The sequence below is a fragment of the Paramormyrops kingsleyae genome, chromosome 3 (genome assembly GCF_048594095.1).
Source record: "Paramormyrops kingsleyae isolate MSU_618 chromosome 3, PKINGS_0.4, whole genome shotgun sequence".
Lineage (NCBI taxonomy): Eukaryota > Metazoa > Chordata > Actinopteri > Osteoglossiformes > Mormyridae > Paramormyrops > Paramormyrops kingsleyae.
The window spans coordinates 38,114,238-38,127,697 of record NC_132799.1 but is presented as its reverse complement, the minus strand read 5'-3'; the positions used below and the strand labels follow the sequence as shown (position 1 = coordinate 38,127,697).

The 13,460-nt window shown below is 41.2% G+C and overlaps 1 protein-coding gene across 6 annotated transcripts in view; it reads right to left on the bottom strand.

The window, feature by feature from the left end:
* Nucleotides 1–10,836: 10,836 nt before the first annotated feature.
* LOC111838963 (antigen WC1.1-like) overlaps nt 10,837–13,460 on the bottom strand; it is a 154,644-nt gene continuing 152,020 nt past the window's right edge. For 2 of the 6 annotated variants that reach the window (XM_072710249.1, XM_072710250.1), the window contains 6 exons: nt 13,087–13,185; nt 12,208–12,274; nt 12,018–12,097; nt 11,747–11,824; nt 11,481–11,564; nt 10,839–11,177 (listed from right to left, as the gene is read on the bottom strand). In XM_072710249.1, the coding sequence (XP_072566350.1) occupies nt 11,032–11,177; nt 11,481–11,564; nt 11,747–11,824; nt 12,018–12,097; nt 12,208–12,274; nt 13,087–13,185 (554 nt within the window). In that variant the 3' untranslated portion in view covers nt 10,839–11,031. Of the gene's footprint in view, nt 11,178–11,480; nt 11,565–11,746; nt 11,845–12,017; nt 12,119–12,202; nt 12,275–13,086; nt 13,186–13,460 lie in introns of those variants that run through there. The other 4 variants (XM_072710251.1, XR_011989652.1, XR_011989653.1 and 1 more) reach the window with 4 other exon arrangements.

Sequence of the window (13,460 nt, the reverse complement as noted above, 5' to 3'; positions counted from 1 at the left end):
TGACCAGTGCACCACTGTGCCGCCCCCACATATAATTATTATACAACTTTTTTGCAATGAAGAAAATCTAAAAGGAGCAACATAGGAACTTATTTAATGATAATAAGTAATTACTGATGCCTATAATTCAAGGGATACAGTGTGTGCAAACATTTTAAGGGTCTTGTTTGGTGCCAACAGGTCTGGAAAGCAGGTGCTCAACTGAATAAAGACAATTTAATAAATGTGCTCAATTTATATTTAATAAATTGAGGAAAAAGCAGGGCTATTGAATAAATGTGTTAGATTCATCAGAGAAAACCACCTCATTGAATAAAAACTAAATAAATTATGGTTCAAAATCACATTACAGTACCAGCTATACAAGGTAAGGTATTTTACATCCAGACCAAACATTTTTTAACCAACATTGTAACTATGAACCTATTTGTTAGTAATGTAGGAGCCATATATACATTTGAAGTTTGTGAGATTTTTAATAGCTTTTAATGGGCACCATCGTTGTTTAATGCTGACGTGAAAATTTGTGCATCTGTATCTCCAAAGGGTTTTTAAAATGTGAAGAAGCTCTAAGATAAAAAAGTTTATGTTTTTGCCAAAACAAGTAATATGCACTGTCATTGTGTGAATTCGATAAAATGGGAAATTATTTTGTTCTTTTTGCCAAGTTAAATTGACAGTTTACTTTGTCAGTGTGTGTCACGGATCGACCCCGGGGAGTTCCCAACTGACGTCACCACAGCCACGCAATCGGGGATTCCTCGCTCCTGCCCTCCCGTTGTTTTGATCTTTCAGGCAGACGCCGCTTTACCGGACTGTCCGGTTTTCCCGGTTCTCGATTCATCACCCTCCACCAGCTGTTACTGCTTATGTCCGGAAAGGAGGGACTATATCTACCGTTCGATCTTGCACCCTGATGCGAGATCTTCTAGGAATTTTCCAGAGTTCAAGCGTTTACCTGTTATCTGCCTCTCCGTGTATTCTGACCATTGTTGCTCTACCTCTTAGACCCCGAGTTTCTGTCCTAGCCCTTTTGATGACCGACGCCGATCGCCTGACCCTCGCCTGCTTCCCGATTTCGAGACCAGCCCAGCCCCCAAGACCGATTCCGCAGATCGCCCGACCCCAGCCCGTCCCACGACATCGATTCCGCCTGCTCCTTACCTTGTTTCTGAGGGATACGTTTCGCCGGCTGACCTCTCGGTCTTTGGACTGTTGTTTAGTGTCAGGATTTATTAAAACTCCTTGCACCGGATTCCGCGCCAGTGTCCTCTTGATTCCCAACCGAAACCCTCACAGTGTGAGTGCTGCGGTTTACTTGAAGGGCAGTTAAATAATTATAAATTTTAGATGGAAATCCCTTTTTTTAAGATTTTAAGATAGATTATTTTAAAATAAAATGAGCTCATACCTTTTATCAAAGATAATGTCATTTGATTAATTCATGAAACCAGTTTTTGTCATGATCAGTCCCAATCTTGTCCTGTTGTGTCTGTTGTTTTCCTGTTTGGCCAGCAGGTGCACTGCCCACCCCACTCTTTTCTCTGTATTTCCTATGGTTTAGCACTTTTAGAGTCTCTATTATTTCCCGCTGCTCTTTGGGCTGTCATGTGGCTGAATGGGCTGAGTGTGCAACAGCATAGTTGTGCTTTTCTGACCATTGGGGGTTCAAGTCTAGCTGTAGGTCAGTTTATCATCTGTTTACCTCATGTCTTTCCTGTTTTTATGTTTTCAGTTTTGGTTCTTGCATTTAGTGTCTGTGTTCCTGGTTTAACCTGTCTGTGTTCAGCTTTGCAGTTAAGTCCAGATTTCCTTGTATCTCCTGTGTAGCCCCTCGTTCCTATAATGTTTGAGTCCTTGGTGCTTGATCTTGTTTTGTTCCTCTGTTGGTCATTGTGTGTGTTACCTGTAGATGTTAGAGCGTGTTTGCCAGTGGTCTGTGTTGATGCCCCTTACTGTAATCCTCTTCCTGGTTCATCAGATAGGTCTTTGTTATCCTGCTTATTAGTTTCTGTCCAAATTAGTTCCAGTATTGTCTACCTGCTTTTGTTTTGACCGTTTGTGGTCACTTTAATTTTGTCTGTGTGGTGTTTGTTGTTACTAATAGTTAATGTGCTTCACTGTCGCAAAGTGGATTGTCATTCCTTCATCCCCCCATTGTGAAATGCTTTAGTTCAAGTCACTAACTCAAGTCCCTATCTGTGGCTGTTTCTATATACATGAGAATCAGCGTGATCAGTAGGGGGCAGTGCTGATGTCAGCCAGGCGGGGGAGCTCTAGCGGAGAGCTGAGGTGATTTTCTTTCGGTTTGAAAAGAGAGAATCGGAACACTGTTTTTATCATCCTTTAATTCCTGATAAGTGGATATTTTATGAAAAGTAAAACTACATCACATTAAAAAGTGCTCAAACCAGCTGATAAATAACACTTTTAGTTTCAAGGTAAAACATCCAAACAGTTTAATAACTTTTTTGTTTGTGTAGACGTCACTGCTAAGTGTCATAAGATGGCATAAAATGAGTTACTTTCCTATAGACCTAGTCTAATGTTACACTCCTGATCATTGTATTTTTGAGATCAATGTTGTCTCACAAATGTAAACTGCAGATAATTTACTGTGATATTCAGTGATTTGATCTATGGCGAGGACACAATTTGGGATATGATGGGGCTTTTCTCCCTGACTTCTCCTTCTCTGTCCTTCCTTCATGGTGGCAATCAGCCGACCCCTTTTTAGGAGGAAGGAACAACTCAAACAGACCTGAAAGACTTAAAGCCATGTGATGGTAATAGGCACTTTGTACACACTAATGGAATATTTGTTGAGATGCTAGTTGTAGGACTGTGGTGCAGCAGAGGTCAGTAACCAATTGAAGCTCAGCTTTCAGGGTGAGGAATGTTAAATTTAGCTAAGATGAGTTCCCTGTATGTAAAGCCAATTTTGTAGTTAATGTGATGCCCGTTCCAGTCATGAGCTGGGGAGACGTGACCAAGACCTCACTGTCAGACTGCACTGTTACTCTTATGTGTCTTTTGGATCTAAACTCTTTTTTTGCCCCCAGTGTCCATCATGTAGTGCAGATACAGCTGTGCTCTGACAGGTAGTGGCCCAGCATTTTTTCAGATTCTCTGTTGTTCAGACGGGGTCCGTACAGGTGCTTCAGGACTTACAATGGGGTTACATTCTGATGAACCCATTGTACATATAAATATAGCCATAAATTGGTAAAATAAGTCAGTAAATAAATAACTAGTCACTGAATAAGTAAATAAATTATTAATGAATCTAACTAAATACCAGTAAATAAAAAGAAAATAAATGAATACAAGTCTGGATAAAAAGAAAATAACACTGAATGATACTCATGCGACCCTCCCTTCTCTAGGTCATTTTTGACATTTTGTGTGGAATGTCTCAGATTTGTTTTTTTATCTGCTTTTTGTCGTCTTCCAGAGCCAGCAAAAGAAATAAACATGACAACTCCAAAGCATTTGTAATTGCAACAATTTTCTGGGAGTTGCTAAAATTGCCCATAGGTGTGCATGTGTGAGTGAAGTGTGAGTGTGCCCTGCGATGGGCTGGCCCCCCATCCAGGGTTGTTCCCTGCCTCGTGCCCATTGCTTCCGGGATAGGCTCCGGACCCCCCGCGACCCAGTAGGATAAGCGGGTTGGACAATGGATGGATAGATGGACAATTTTCTGGGAGAAGTGGTGCATTTTCTGATATAAATGCAGGGGTGCCAATATTTTTGGCCATGTCTGTGTGTGTGTGTGTGTGTGTGCGTGTGCGTGTGTGTGTATACACACACACAGTGTATAAACAGTTTGACAAGATCAAGTGTCTGAGGCTTCCGTTTGTTATTTTGTGCCACTTGGTGCAATTTCTCTCATAATTTGAACAGTTCCAGATATTCGCCTTTTACATGTGTCTGGAAAGTTTGAAGAAGATCTGTCTGTCTAATGCAAGGCTACTCATTCCTGCTCCTGAAGATCTAAGCTCTGCAGGGTGATAGATCAGCAGGAGCAGGAATGAGCAGCCCGCATGGTCTAATACATTCAGAGTTATTGCAGTAACAATTTCCTGAGACTCTCCTTCTCTAAGTTATCACTATGCAGCACTGCATTAATTTTACTGCAGTTTGTCTCAGAATTTAAAGACTTTAAATTTCACCCATACAGTTAGTCTGCAAAATTTAAAATGATCCGTTAGAAACTTTTGGATAAAATATAAATATAAATATAAATATAAATATATAAAATATAAACTGCCATTTACAGCTACCATTTCCTGCAGTTTGTGTCAAAATTAAATCAGGTGTATATCTTCATGCATACTATGTTTTTAAGAAGTTGTAATAAGATTAATCTAATACGTTTTGATTTATCACAATCCCAAGGTAAAATGTCATCTAAGCCAAGTCTGGTTAAAAAGAAAATAACACTGAATGATACTTTGTTAAGCACGTACTGTATGAGTTTATGCTCACGAGCACTACAGAGACTGGAAGCCCGGCTGGGTGGATGCTGCCATCGTCTGGCACCAGTGACATGTATCATACGGCAGATCGCTAGTCTGGGAACAGGTCAGAATTCAAAGGTGACTGATGAATGTGCATCACTATCCCATCATCGTTGAGTCAAAGCATCGTAAAGCGAGGGACATCTGTACATTCATAACATGACATTTCCAGTCAAAATGTTTCTTCATGGTTTGAAATATCAGTGCAGCAGTTTAAACATACTTTTGGTGTGACAAGAAGTTCCCTCCATTTAAAGGCCAGGTGAAAATTATTGTGATCGTGGAGTACCTGTTAAAAACTAGAATTATCATGCAGCAGAACCAGAAGGAGGCAGTGTGGCCCTCTGTAACCAGGTTTGAGCGACTGTTTCCATAGCTGCTTGTGAAGCCTCAGCTTACAGTGAACACTTTCATCCACCTCAACCAAGGGCACAGCAGTGTAGTCTTTCCTCACACCCAGCTGCTTACTCAGAGCCTGCCTTTGTGTGATGCATTGTCTTGTTTGCACTCTGTACAGCTGTATTAAAGTATATGACCAAATATGCTATATAAGCTTTGGTCACAGCATGTCGTTCCTTCAGCTCCACCCATGAGGAGAAAAGCAGGACAAACAGGATCATCAGTCAGGGTTGATTCTTCCTGAGGCACAACACACCATCTGAGGAGGCTCCTGTCAGCATCATTCTGAAGGTGAGTTGCTTCAGCTGGCCTGTTAACTCAGCAGCAGGTCGAATTTTACCGAGACCAGTGAGAAAACATGGACTGAACGGCTCCCTCCCATTTGTAATCAGCTATGGTCCTGCATCCCAACGTAGTGTTAGGGGGCCACTGGCTGGGAGATCTGCAGCTGAAGCGGACCGCTTGAGAGAGACAGAGTATATAACAATGCAGTGTCAATGATCTGCTAATCAGTGTCTGGGGGGGGGGGAGTAGTCTGCCACTTTTTGCTACACATCTGTTAGCTGTTAGAAAAAATGACAGATATAATAAAGATGACAGTATGTAAATAACACAGGAGTTTTACCAATTCACCCCCATCACTGAATCCAGGGTAAACAGCTGTAAGATGGATGGATGGAAAAGCTTTGTATCGTTAAACAGATTCTCATTGTACCTTGAATCGATAGTTTACTCATAATGTATATTTTAAAGTTCCCATTTAATGGAATGACACCACAGACCTTGAGAACTGAGAATATTGAAATGTGGTACGGCTTTGCTCACTTATGATTTTTAAGGTGGTACAAAAACAACACATCTGAGTAGAATGCAGTTAATAAATGTGACCACAAGAGGGTGCTGTAGAAACAGTTTATGTTCCATGTGAATTAGCTTTCAGTATGTAGAAGCACAGTCTGTTTTAATGTTCTTTTCATGTTCACTTGAAATTCCTCTGATCTCCTGCCACATTCCATAGATCTATTGGTCAGTAGAACACAGTGTCGTCTGTTGTTGGTGGGCTTGACAGCAGTTAAAATTGATTGTTCATAGATGGATTACATCACACATCCTTTTTCTAACAACATGGTTACGGTATTTTCAGGATGTCTACTGCCAAACAGTATAGGGCTCAGACTTCGGCTATAGAGTCTTGGGATGAGGCTGCTGCTGTTATCAGGTCCTTATCTGTTACATAAATCAAGGGACTGGCCTCAGTTATCTCTCTCTCTGGATGTGACTCATATTTCATGCATGTCTGCTTATGTGACGTCTTTGGGGGAGCTGGTCTGGGGTGCAAGGATTCCAGGGCTGCCTGGGATGGGCTGTGGAGGGTGGGAGATGGGGTCGTTGCTGTTTTTGATTTATTTGCTGTTTATAATTTATTTTGTGTTTGTTATAAGTAAAATATGTTAATAAAAACTTGTTCAAAAACCTGCTGGTCATATGAAATAGTGACACCAATGGATGAGAAGACAGTATTTAGTTATTTTATGTTTTGTTCCCCATTAATTCCAGCAGATGGCAGCAATATGCAGTAGGCATATTCAGCCACAAGATTCTGCTGTAAAGACAGCAGGACCAAGAGGCAGACTTACCCAGTACAAGTAGACAGCATTTCTATTTCAGGTGTTTAGAAACTGTGCCATTATAAATGCTGTTTAACAGGTTAGACATGAGACTGAAACATTCAGTTAATTTTAATGCTTTATATAAATCATAGATAAAAGCCTTCAGTGTCCAAGTAACAATAACTCTGTCATTACAGCTCTCAGCAAAATGGGGCTGATAACCAGAAAGCTTCCTGAAAATTCCTGAGTGTTACGACACATTAAGAGGATGAGGAGGATGGTAAAACTCAGAGGTCACTGAAATTCCCATGATATGCACAGTGATATGAACAAAGTAATTAGCACAGTTTTCTCCTCTTTACCCCTTTATCCATTAAAAAAATTAAACACATGATCTGTATTTACATGTTTTTTTCTTTCTAACACAGATAAATTGGGAAATGGAAAAAAAAACATCCATTTGCTGCCATCCACCTGCAGATTTCAGTTATGATAAATTTAAAATAGTGAGCAAGCTGCTCGCTAACTTGTCAGCGTGTGGGTGTCACTCGCTAATAAATCCCTTTGATTTTATTCCAGATAGCAGCAGTGGAACAGTAAAGGTAGCAGGCAGATTGCAGCACAGGCGGATGTTGTGATGGAGTTCAGTCTTTCTGTGGTCTGGCTATCAATTGCATCACCTTCCTTCTTTTCATACTGAGTGCATCTCCCCTCGTCCTGAGAGCTTGACTGCATGTGTAAGACCCCCGTGTGGTTTCTGAGCGGATCACGGCTACATACCTGCTACGAAAGGAAAACACGGAAGTTTGTATTCACATGCGTCTATTTTTATCTGCTTTTTATGTATCAGAAAGACAGAAATACAGTAGATTCTGCAAAGCTGGTTAGTAAAGCTAAAGTTTCAGCAGTTAAGAGCTCAAAATGTGAATCTTCTGGCATTTTTTTAATCTATTTGTCTACTCCGATATATTAAGCTGTACATTGACTTACATGCACAGATTTCCAGAAGCAATACTATTTCTTGCCGCTGGATGTCAGTGTGAGCAGCATGAGTCTCTAAAGGTCGTTCAGCCCCCTTGCGACTCCTGCTTTGCCAGGAGAGAAGCTGCCTGCTCTCCTTGTTACAGTTACTGTAATTCAATTTATCTGCCTGTTTTTTGTAGGTTCAGATAATTTTTACTGAATATGGTGTAAAATTAACGATTTTCTTTCAGTGAAATAATTAACATTAATAATTGACTTAGTTTGTCAAAGCTGTGTATTTGTTCTGTCCTTTTGTGTGGGGATTCACTCACATGCCCTGGAACTGTAACCTGTGTCTCGTGTCACCTGAGTATAACATCTCCACTTCTGCTTATTGTTATTCGTATCCTTACATGGTTACATTTGAGCTGAGCCAACAGCAAACAACAAACAACAAAAAACTATTCTGTTAATTTAATCATACTTTCACTAAATGTGTGCCATACTGGCAAATCTCTTTATGGCATCTCTGACTGGTGATTATCTTTTAAGAATGTTACCTTTAACTCTGGCTGTCAAAGAACCATTGGAGGTAGAGCATGGCACTTACTGGCTGTGGTGAGCAGGATCAGGGATCAGAGTGATGAACACGCAGACCTCCATCTTCATCAGGACAAATCAACTCTCCTCAGAGCAAATCTGAGACGCCGACCTTCACCTCTGAGCTCTGTTTGAGTCTTTTTGTATCATCCTGCCCCTCAGAGAGGATACGCCCCCACCCACCAATCACACACGGAAATGCCCTATTAAACAAGGTTCCAGGAAACCCTACGTGGCTGCAGTGACAAATCAGAAGACTCATGTTCTCATTTTCTCCATATACTGTATACACTCAGCAGCAGTGGTGTTAGTCATCATTCGTGATACTTAGCAGTAGAACCTCTTGAGATAAAAAAAAAAAGAAAAATCTGCTTTGAGCTGTGGTTTTTTCATGATCAACCACAATGTGGGCCACCAGTTGCTGATGGGCGCTAACTGCCCCAATACAGAATTGTCTTCCGTAATGCGGCTTGCAGCCTGTACTGAGGTGAAGGTGCTGGAGGAGGAAGGGGGAAAGCCAGCTGTGGATGTATGCAGGAATCTTGAAGGATAACTGCCTTGAAAGGACTTCAGCATCCTTACTGACCCTCTTTTGTATATTCTTTCCATCTATCCACCCATTTTCTGCCCCCAAGACAGGGTGCCAACCCATTGTAGGGGGTCTGCATGCACACACACATACCTTTGGGTAATTTGGTAACTCCAGTTTACCTTAGCGTGTTTTTCGGCTGTGGGGAGAAACCAGAAAATCCAGAGGAAACCCCACAACAACATGAGGAGAACATGCAAACTCTACACACAAGTATGGCCATGGTGGAGACTCAAAGCTTGGTTTCCAGATATGTGAGTCAGCTGTGCTAAACACAGCACCACGGTTCTGCCCCCTATATAATTTTCTTTTTTCCTGAATGTGGATGCAAATGTCGATATATGGGACATCTCCTTTAACCAGGGTACTGGGGGAGGTCCCTATGACTCGTTTTATTGTTAGGCTCAGGACTTAGAATGTCTTCTGGCAGAAGCTCTATGGAATCTCACCCAAATATCAGTTCACAAGCTGTCGATGAGGAAATGAGAAGATGTGGTGACTGGGAATGATCAATGAATCACATAGCCCTTGGTCCAGTCCCATTGTGATGGTCCCCAAGCTGGATGGATCCCTTTGGTTTTGCGACATCATCTGCCAGATGAATGAGGTTTCCCAGATTGACAGCTACCCCATGTCAGAGGTGGATGAACTAGTGGAAGACCTGCTTAAAATCCAGCCTGACCCTCATGAAAGGGTAATCCTAGGTACCTCTCAGCCTGGCTGCCACAGAGAAGATGGCCTTCAGCACCCCCAGTGGTCACTGGCAATTCTGTGTTCTCCCGTTTGGGGTCTATGGGGCACCTGCTACTTTCTGGAGGCTGATAGACATTGTCTTTCAGTAACATTGTGAGTATGTGGCAGCCTACCTAGAGAACTGAGAGCTGGGCAAAGCATCCTGTTCACTTTCTGATCAGAAAAGCATAGTGGCCTATGCCAGCCTCAGAAAAATGAGTGAGGCCATGAAGCCCTTTCCCTGTCACTAAAAACCGGTATTATCGCTGTTTTGGGCTTAACGTCACCTGATTGGTGTTCAGATACAGTATTCTATAGCATTCAAGCCATGCTGCACTTTTATCAGGGAGCCCAATGTGTGCCATGAACGTGCCCCACACCATCACACCACCACCCCCAGTCAGCAGTGCTGACACACTGGCTGAGTGACTCATAGACTCATGAGGGTTTCTCCATACCCTAGTCCTCCCATCTCCATACAACAGATTTAACTAAGATTCATTTCATGGGGTTGCTCAAGTGTTTGTGGTGTAAGTAATTTTCATAAAAATGATTTTCTATGAACATGCCTATTAATATACAGAAACAGAAATGCGTGAAGGTATTTTGATTAATAATGAAATTTTATTACAAAGCATTTGCAAATTTATATTTTTTTACTTACAAAATATAAATCTATTTTAAAATATATAAAATATTTTGGACATAATATAAAACCTTTATGATTGGGTAATCGGTACCTCATCTCATGTGCGTGTGTTGGAGTTGGCCGTGTGGACTATAGCAGGGGTTCTCAGTCTGTAAAAAATATGTGATTTGTCCCATATTTCCATTTCCCATTCCAAAAAAATGGCGGCAATACAAATTCAGAGACTGAACAGAAGAGGGTGTGAATTGAAGAACAGCAGTGATCTAACAGCCTGTGAGCCAGTGGCAGTACAAACAGGGTCTCTGCATGGATGAGGAAACTGATCCTCTGCTAATGTTAGTGGATCCTGAGGCTCATAAGTAATGAGTGATGTTTTCTGGATCCTTTTAAAGTTGCACTTCCTGCTGATTTGTATAGTGGACATATTAGGTTCTTGCTTTGCTTGTAAGATGTTGTCTAGCTCTTGGTTTTGCACCAATACTGCTTACACTTGTACCTGGGCTTCCATTGGAAGTTCAGTCAAGCTGCACTCATGTCTAATCAAATCCTTTACAGCTGTATGTTAGAGATGTGCTTTTTGTCTCACTGAAACATCGCTTTGGACAAAAGTCTCTGCTAAATAAAATAAATGCAAATGTCTGACTAGCATAGTGAACACAGGACATTAATCAGGTAACCAAAACTACTACTGTTAAGGACTACAGGTATTTAGGCTTTAAAAATTAGGCAAAAATACATTGTCTAAATGGTGTAATGATGTAAGTGTTAGAGATAACTATTTATGTGGTTTGTTACAGGCAGTAACCATTTGGAAGATATATTTTACAGATGGGCAAAAGTTGTTTTTAATATACAGTATAAGAACATATTATTAAATTGCCTTTATCTTAAATAAATATCTTAAGACCTTGAAAATCCATAAAATGGTGAATCGCAATTATAATGTGGTAGATGCTTCTGTCACGAAGCTCATTTGAAGAACATCTTCATGAATCTTTGGACAGGAGTTTCTTCAGGCAGGACTGTCAGTCCCTCCTCCCCCACATCATCATAGTCAGTCTGGTCGGGTTCAGGGGGGCCGTCCCCAGGGGGCAGTGTGCTCAAAGCTCTCTCATCTACATGGACAGAGTAAGGGGCACAGGGTATTGACAAACTGTAACTGGGACTTATACAGGAGAGTAGTTGTATGTAAAATTAAAATAATGTTTATTAGTTAGTTGTGGCAGACACACATAAAGTAATTCAAATGTCATTCCATGTCAGTCACACTCAAATGAATATTATAAATAAATAACTCAAAAACAATAAAAGATTATAAATATGTAAAGAGAAGCATACAGGTGAGCAAACCATCTGAGAGGAGCAGTATGGTGTGAGAGATACTTTGCTCCATTAGATGGTTATAAAGAGAAACTGACCTGATAAAACATGTGGGCTCTGCTCTATACCCTCAACATCATCATAGTCCTGTGGTGTGTCTCCTGTCACCATCAACCCTGAGCCTGGGAAAAGAGAGACCTCAGTACACAGGAGCCAGTTGACTGTTAGAGTTACCAACTGTCTCATTGCAATATTACAGTGCAATGTGTTTAAAAATTATGGTTGAAAATTTAATATGAAAGATTACTGAACATATAAATAAGCATGGACCCATACGAGAAACACAGTGAATGTTATAATTTACCAAAGAAATGTCCTGAGTCCTGCCCAACAGTCCCAGCATCATCATAGTCTGCTGGTGTGTCTTTAATCACCAGATCCCCTGTATCAGACACAGAAAAGCTGCTTCTGTGTATCAGACATGCATCACTGTAGACTTTACTTAACTCAAATTATTATGCTGGTATAATTAAAATTAGCCTTGAGGGACAACAAATACACTTATAAGGATAAAGATATTCAATCTGATACTGAGATAAAATAATGAACTGAGGTAAACCAGGGTAAACACCCACCTGATAGATTATCAGCAATCTTTTCTGTAATGACAGCATCATCATCACCGTCCTTCACTTCTCTCTCTGATTTCTCTGAGGTAAAACATAATCGTTAAAGACTAATGATGCCCTTCATAGTATTAAAAGAGGGTTCCTATTACTAAACATTAATTGTACCAAATTCACAGACCTCAGCCCCCTACCTGAGAGAGGGTCTCCTTTACTGTCCTCCACATCTTCATACCCAGAGGGCAGCTCCTCAGAGAGGACACTTCCTGTGAAGGAGAGAGACAGTCAGTCCTGTGCTCAGAGAGACTCTGCATGAAGTTTCCTCTGCTTATATCTCTCAGACTGAGAAGACAGGATGTGTGGGGTTAGAGTAGCTAATGCTCATGCCCAGGCAAGCTGACTGACACTCATATTGTCCACATCCTCTTTCTCCCTATTGGCTGGTTTCTCTCTCACCCTCACAGTTTTACAGCAATGCAGCTATGAGGCCCTCATGTGGTTTCTGAGCTCTAATAACATAGTAAAAGATGAAAAATCACCAGGAAGGACACAGATACACAGGCTGATACATGTTGTAGCACCGGCAAGGCGCATATCCCAGCATGCAGAAAAGGTGCAGTTGTAAATGGCCCTTGTTGTATTGTTGTTGTTAATATTAATGGTTACATTTCCCTGTTGTCGCACGTGTGTTTGCCCGTGTCTTGTGTGTACCCGGTCTGACCCCCGTGTGTATTTAGCTTACGTATATCTCCCACCGTGTGCATCTTACAGTTCGGCGTCTGACAACCTTGTGTTTCCTGTGTTTAATTGGTTCGGTGCTCATTGGGTGCCTGATGTAGTCCTTTTCAGGGCTGCCAATAAAGAGCGTGTAAAGAGCGAGTCTCCGTTTCTCTCTGCTCATGCGATGCCTCGGTCCACCCGACACCACAATATTTTATTAGAGAAATCTCATAAATTCTTATTAAAAATATACCTCTAATGGAAATTCACTTTTACCCCATTTTAATGTACATGTGTGTCCACATGAATATAAAAGTTTATTTTTCTGTTTCTGTAGAGGTTGAGGAGATGAACTCACCCTTGCGAGGGGCTCTGTAGGTCTCCCCCCGGGTCAGATTGTACTCGATCTCCTCATAAATGGCCTCATGCAGAGGGGTGAGACCCTCCTGGTACAGAGCTGTGGAGGTGGACATACAGAGACACAGCTGACAGTCCAGGCTACATTTCTCACTTTAATCTAAAGCCCCCATTTCTGTAAATCTGTGTATTATTATGGCTTATTAAATAATCATGGGAACAACAGTGTCCTTTGCTGTTGTATATGAAGTGTCTCTGTATTTGTCAGCAGTTGAGTAGCTCTTTATTTCATTTTCTGTAGTTTTATCTCAATCCCACCCCATCATCAAATAAATCTAAGAGCAAAATATTTTTAAATTAGGCTGTTGCTATTGT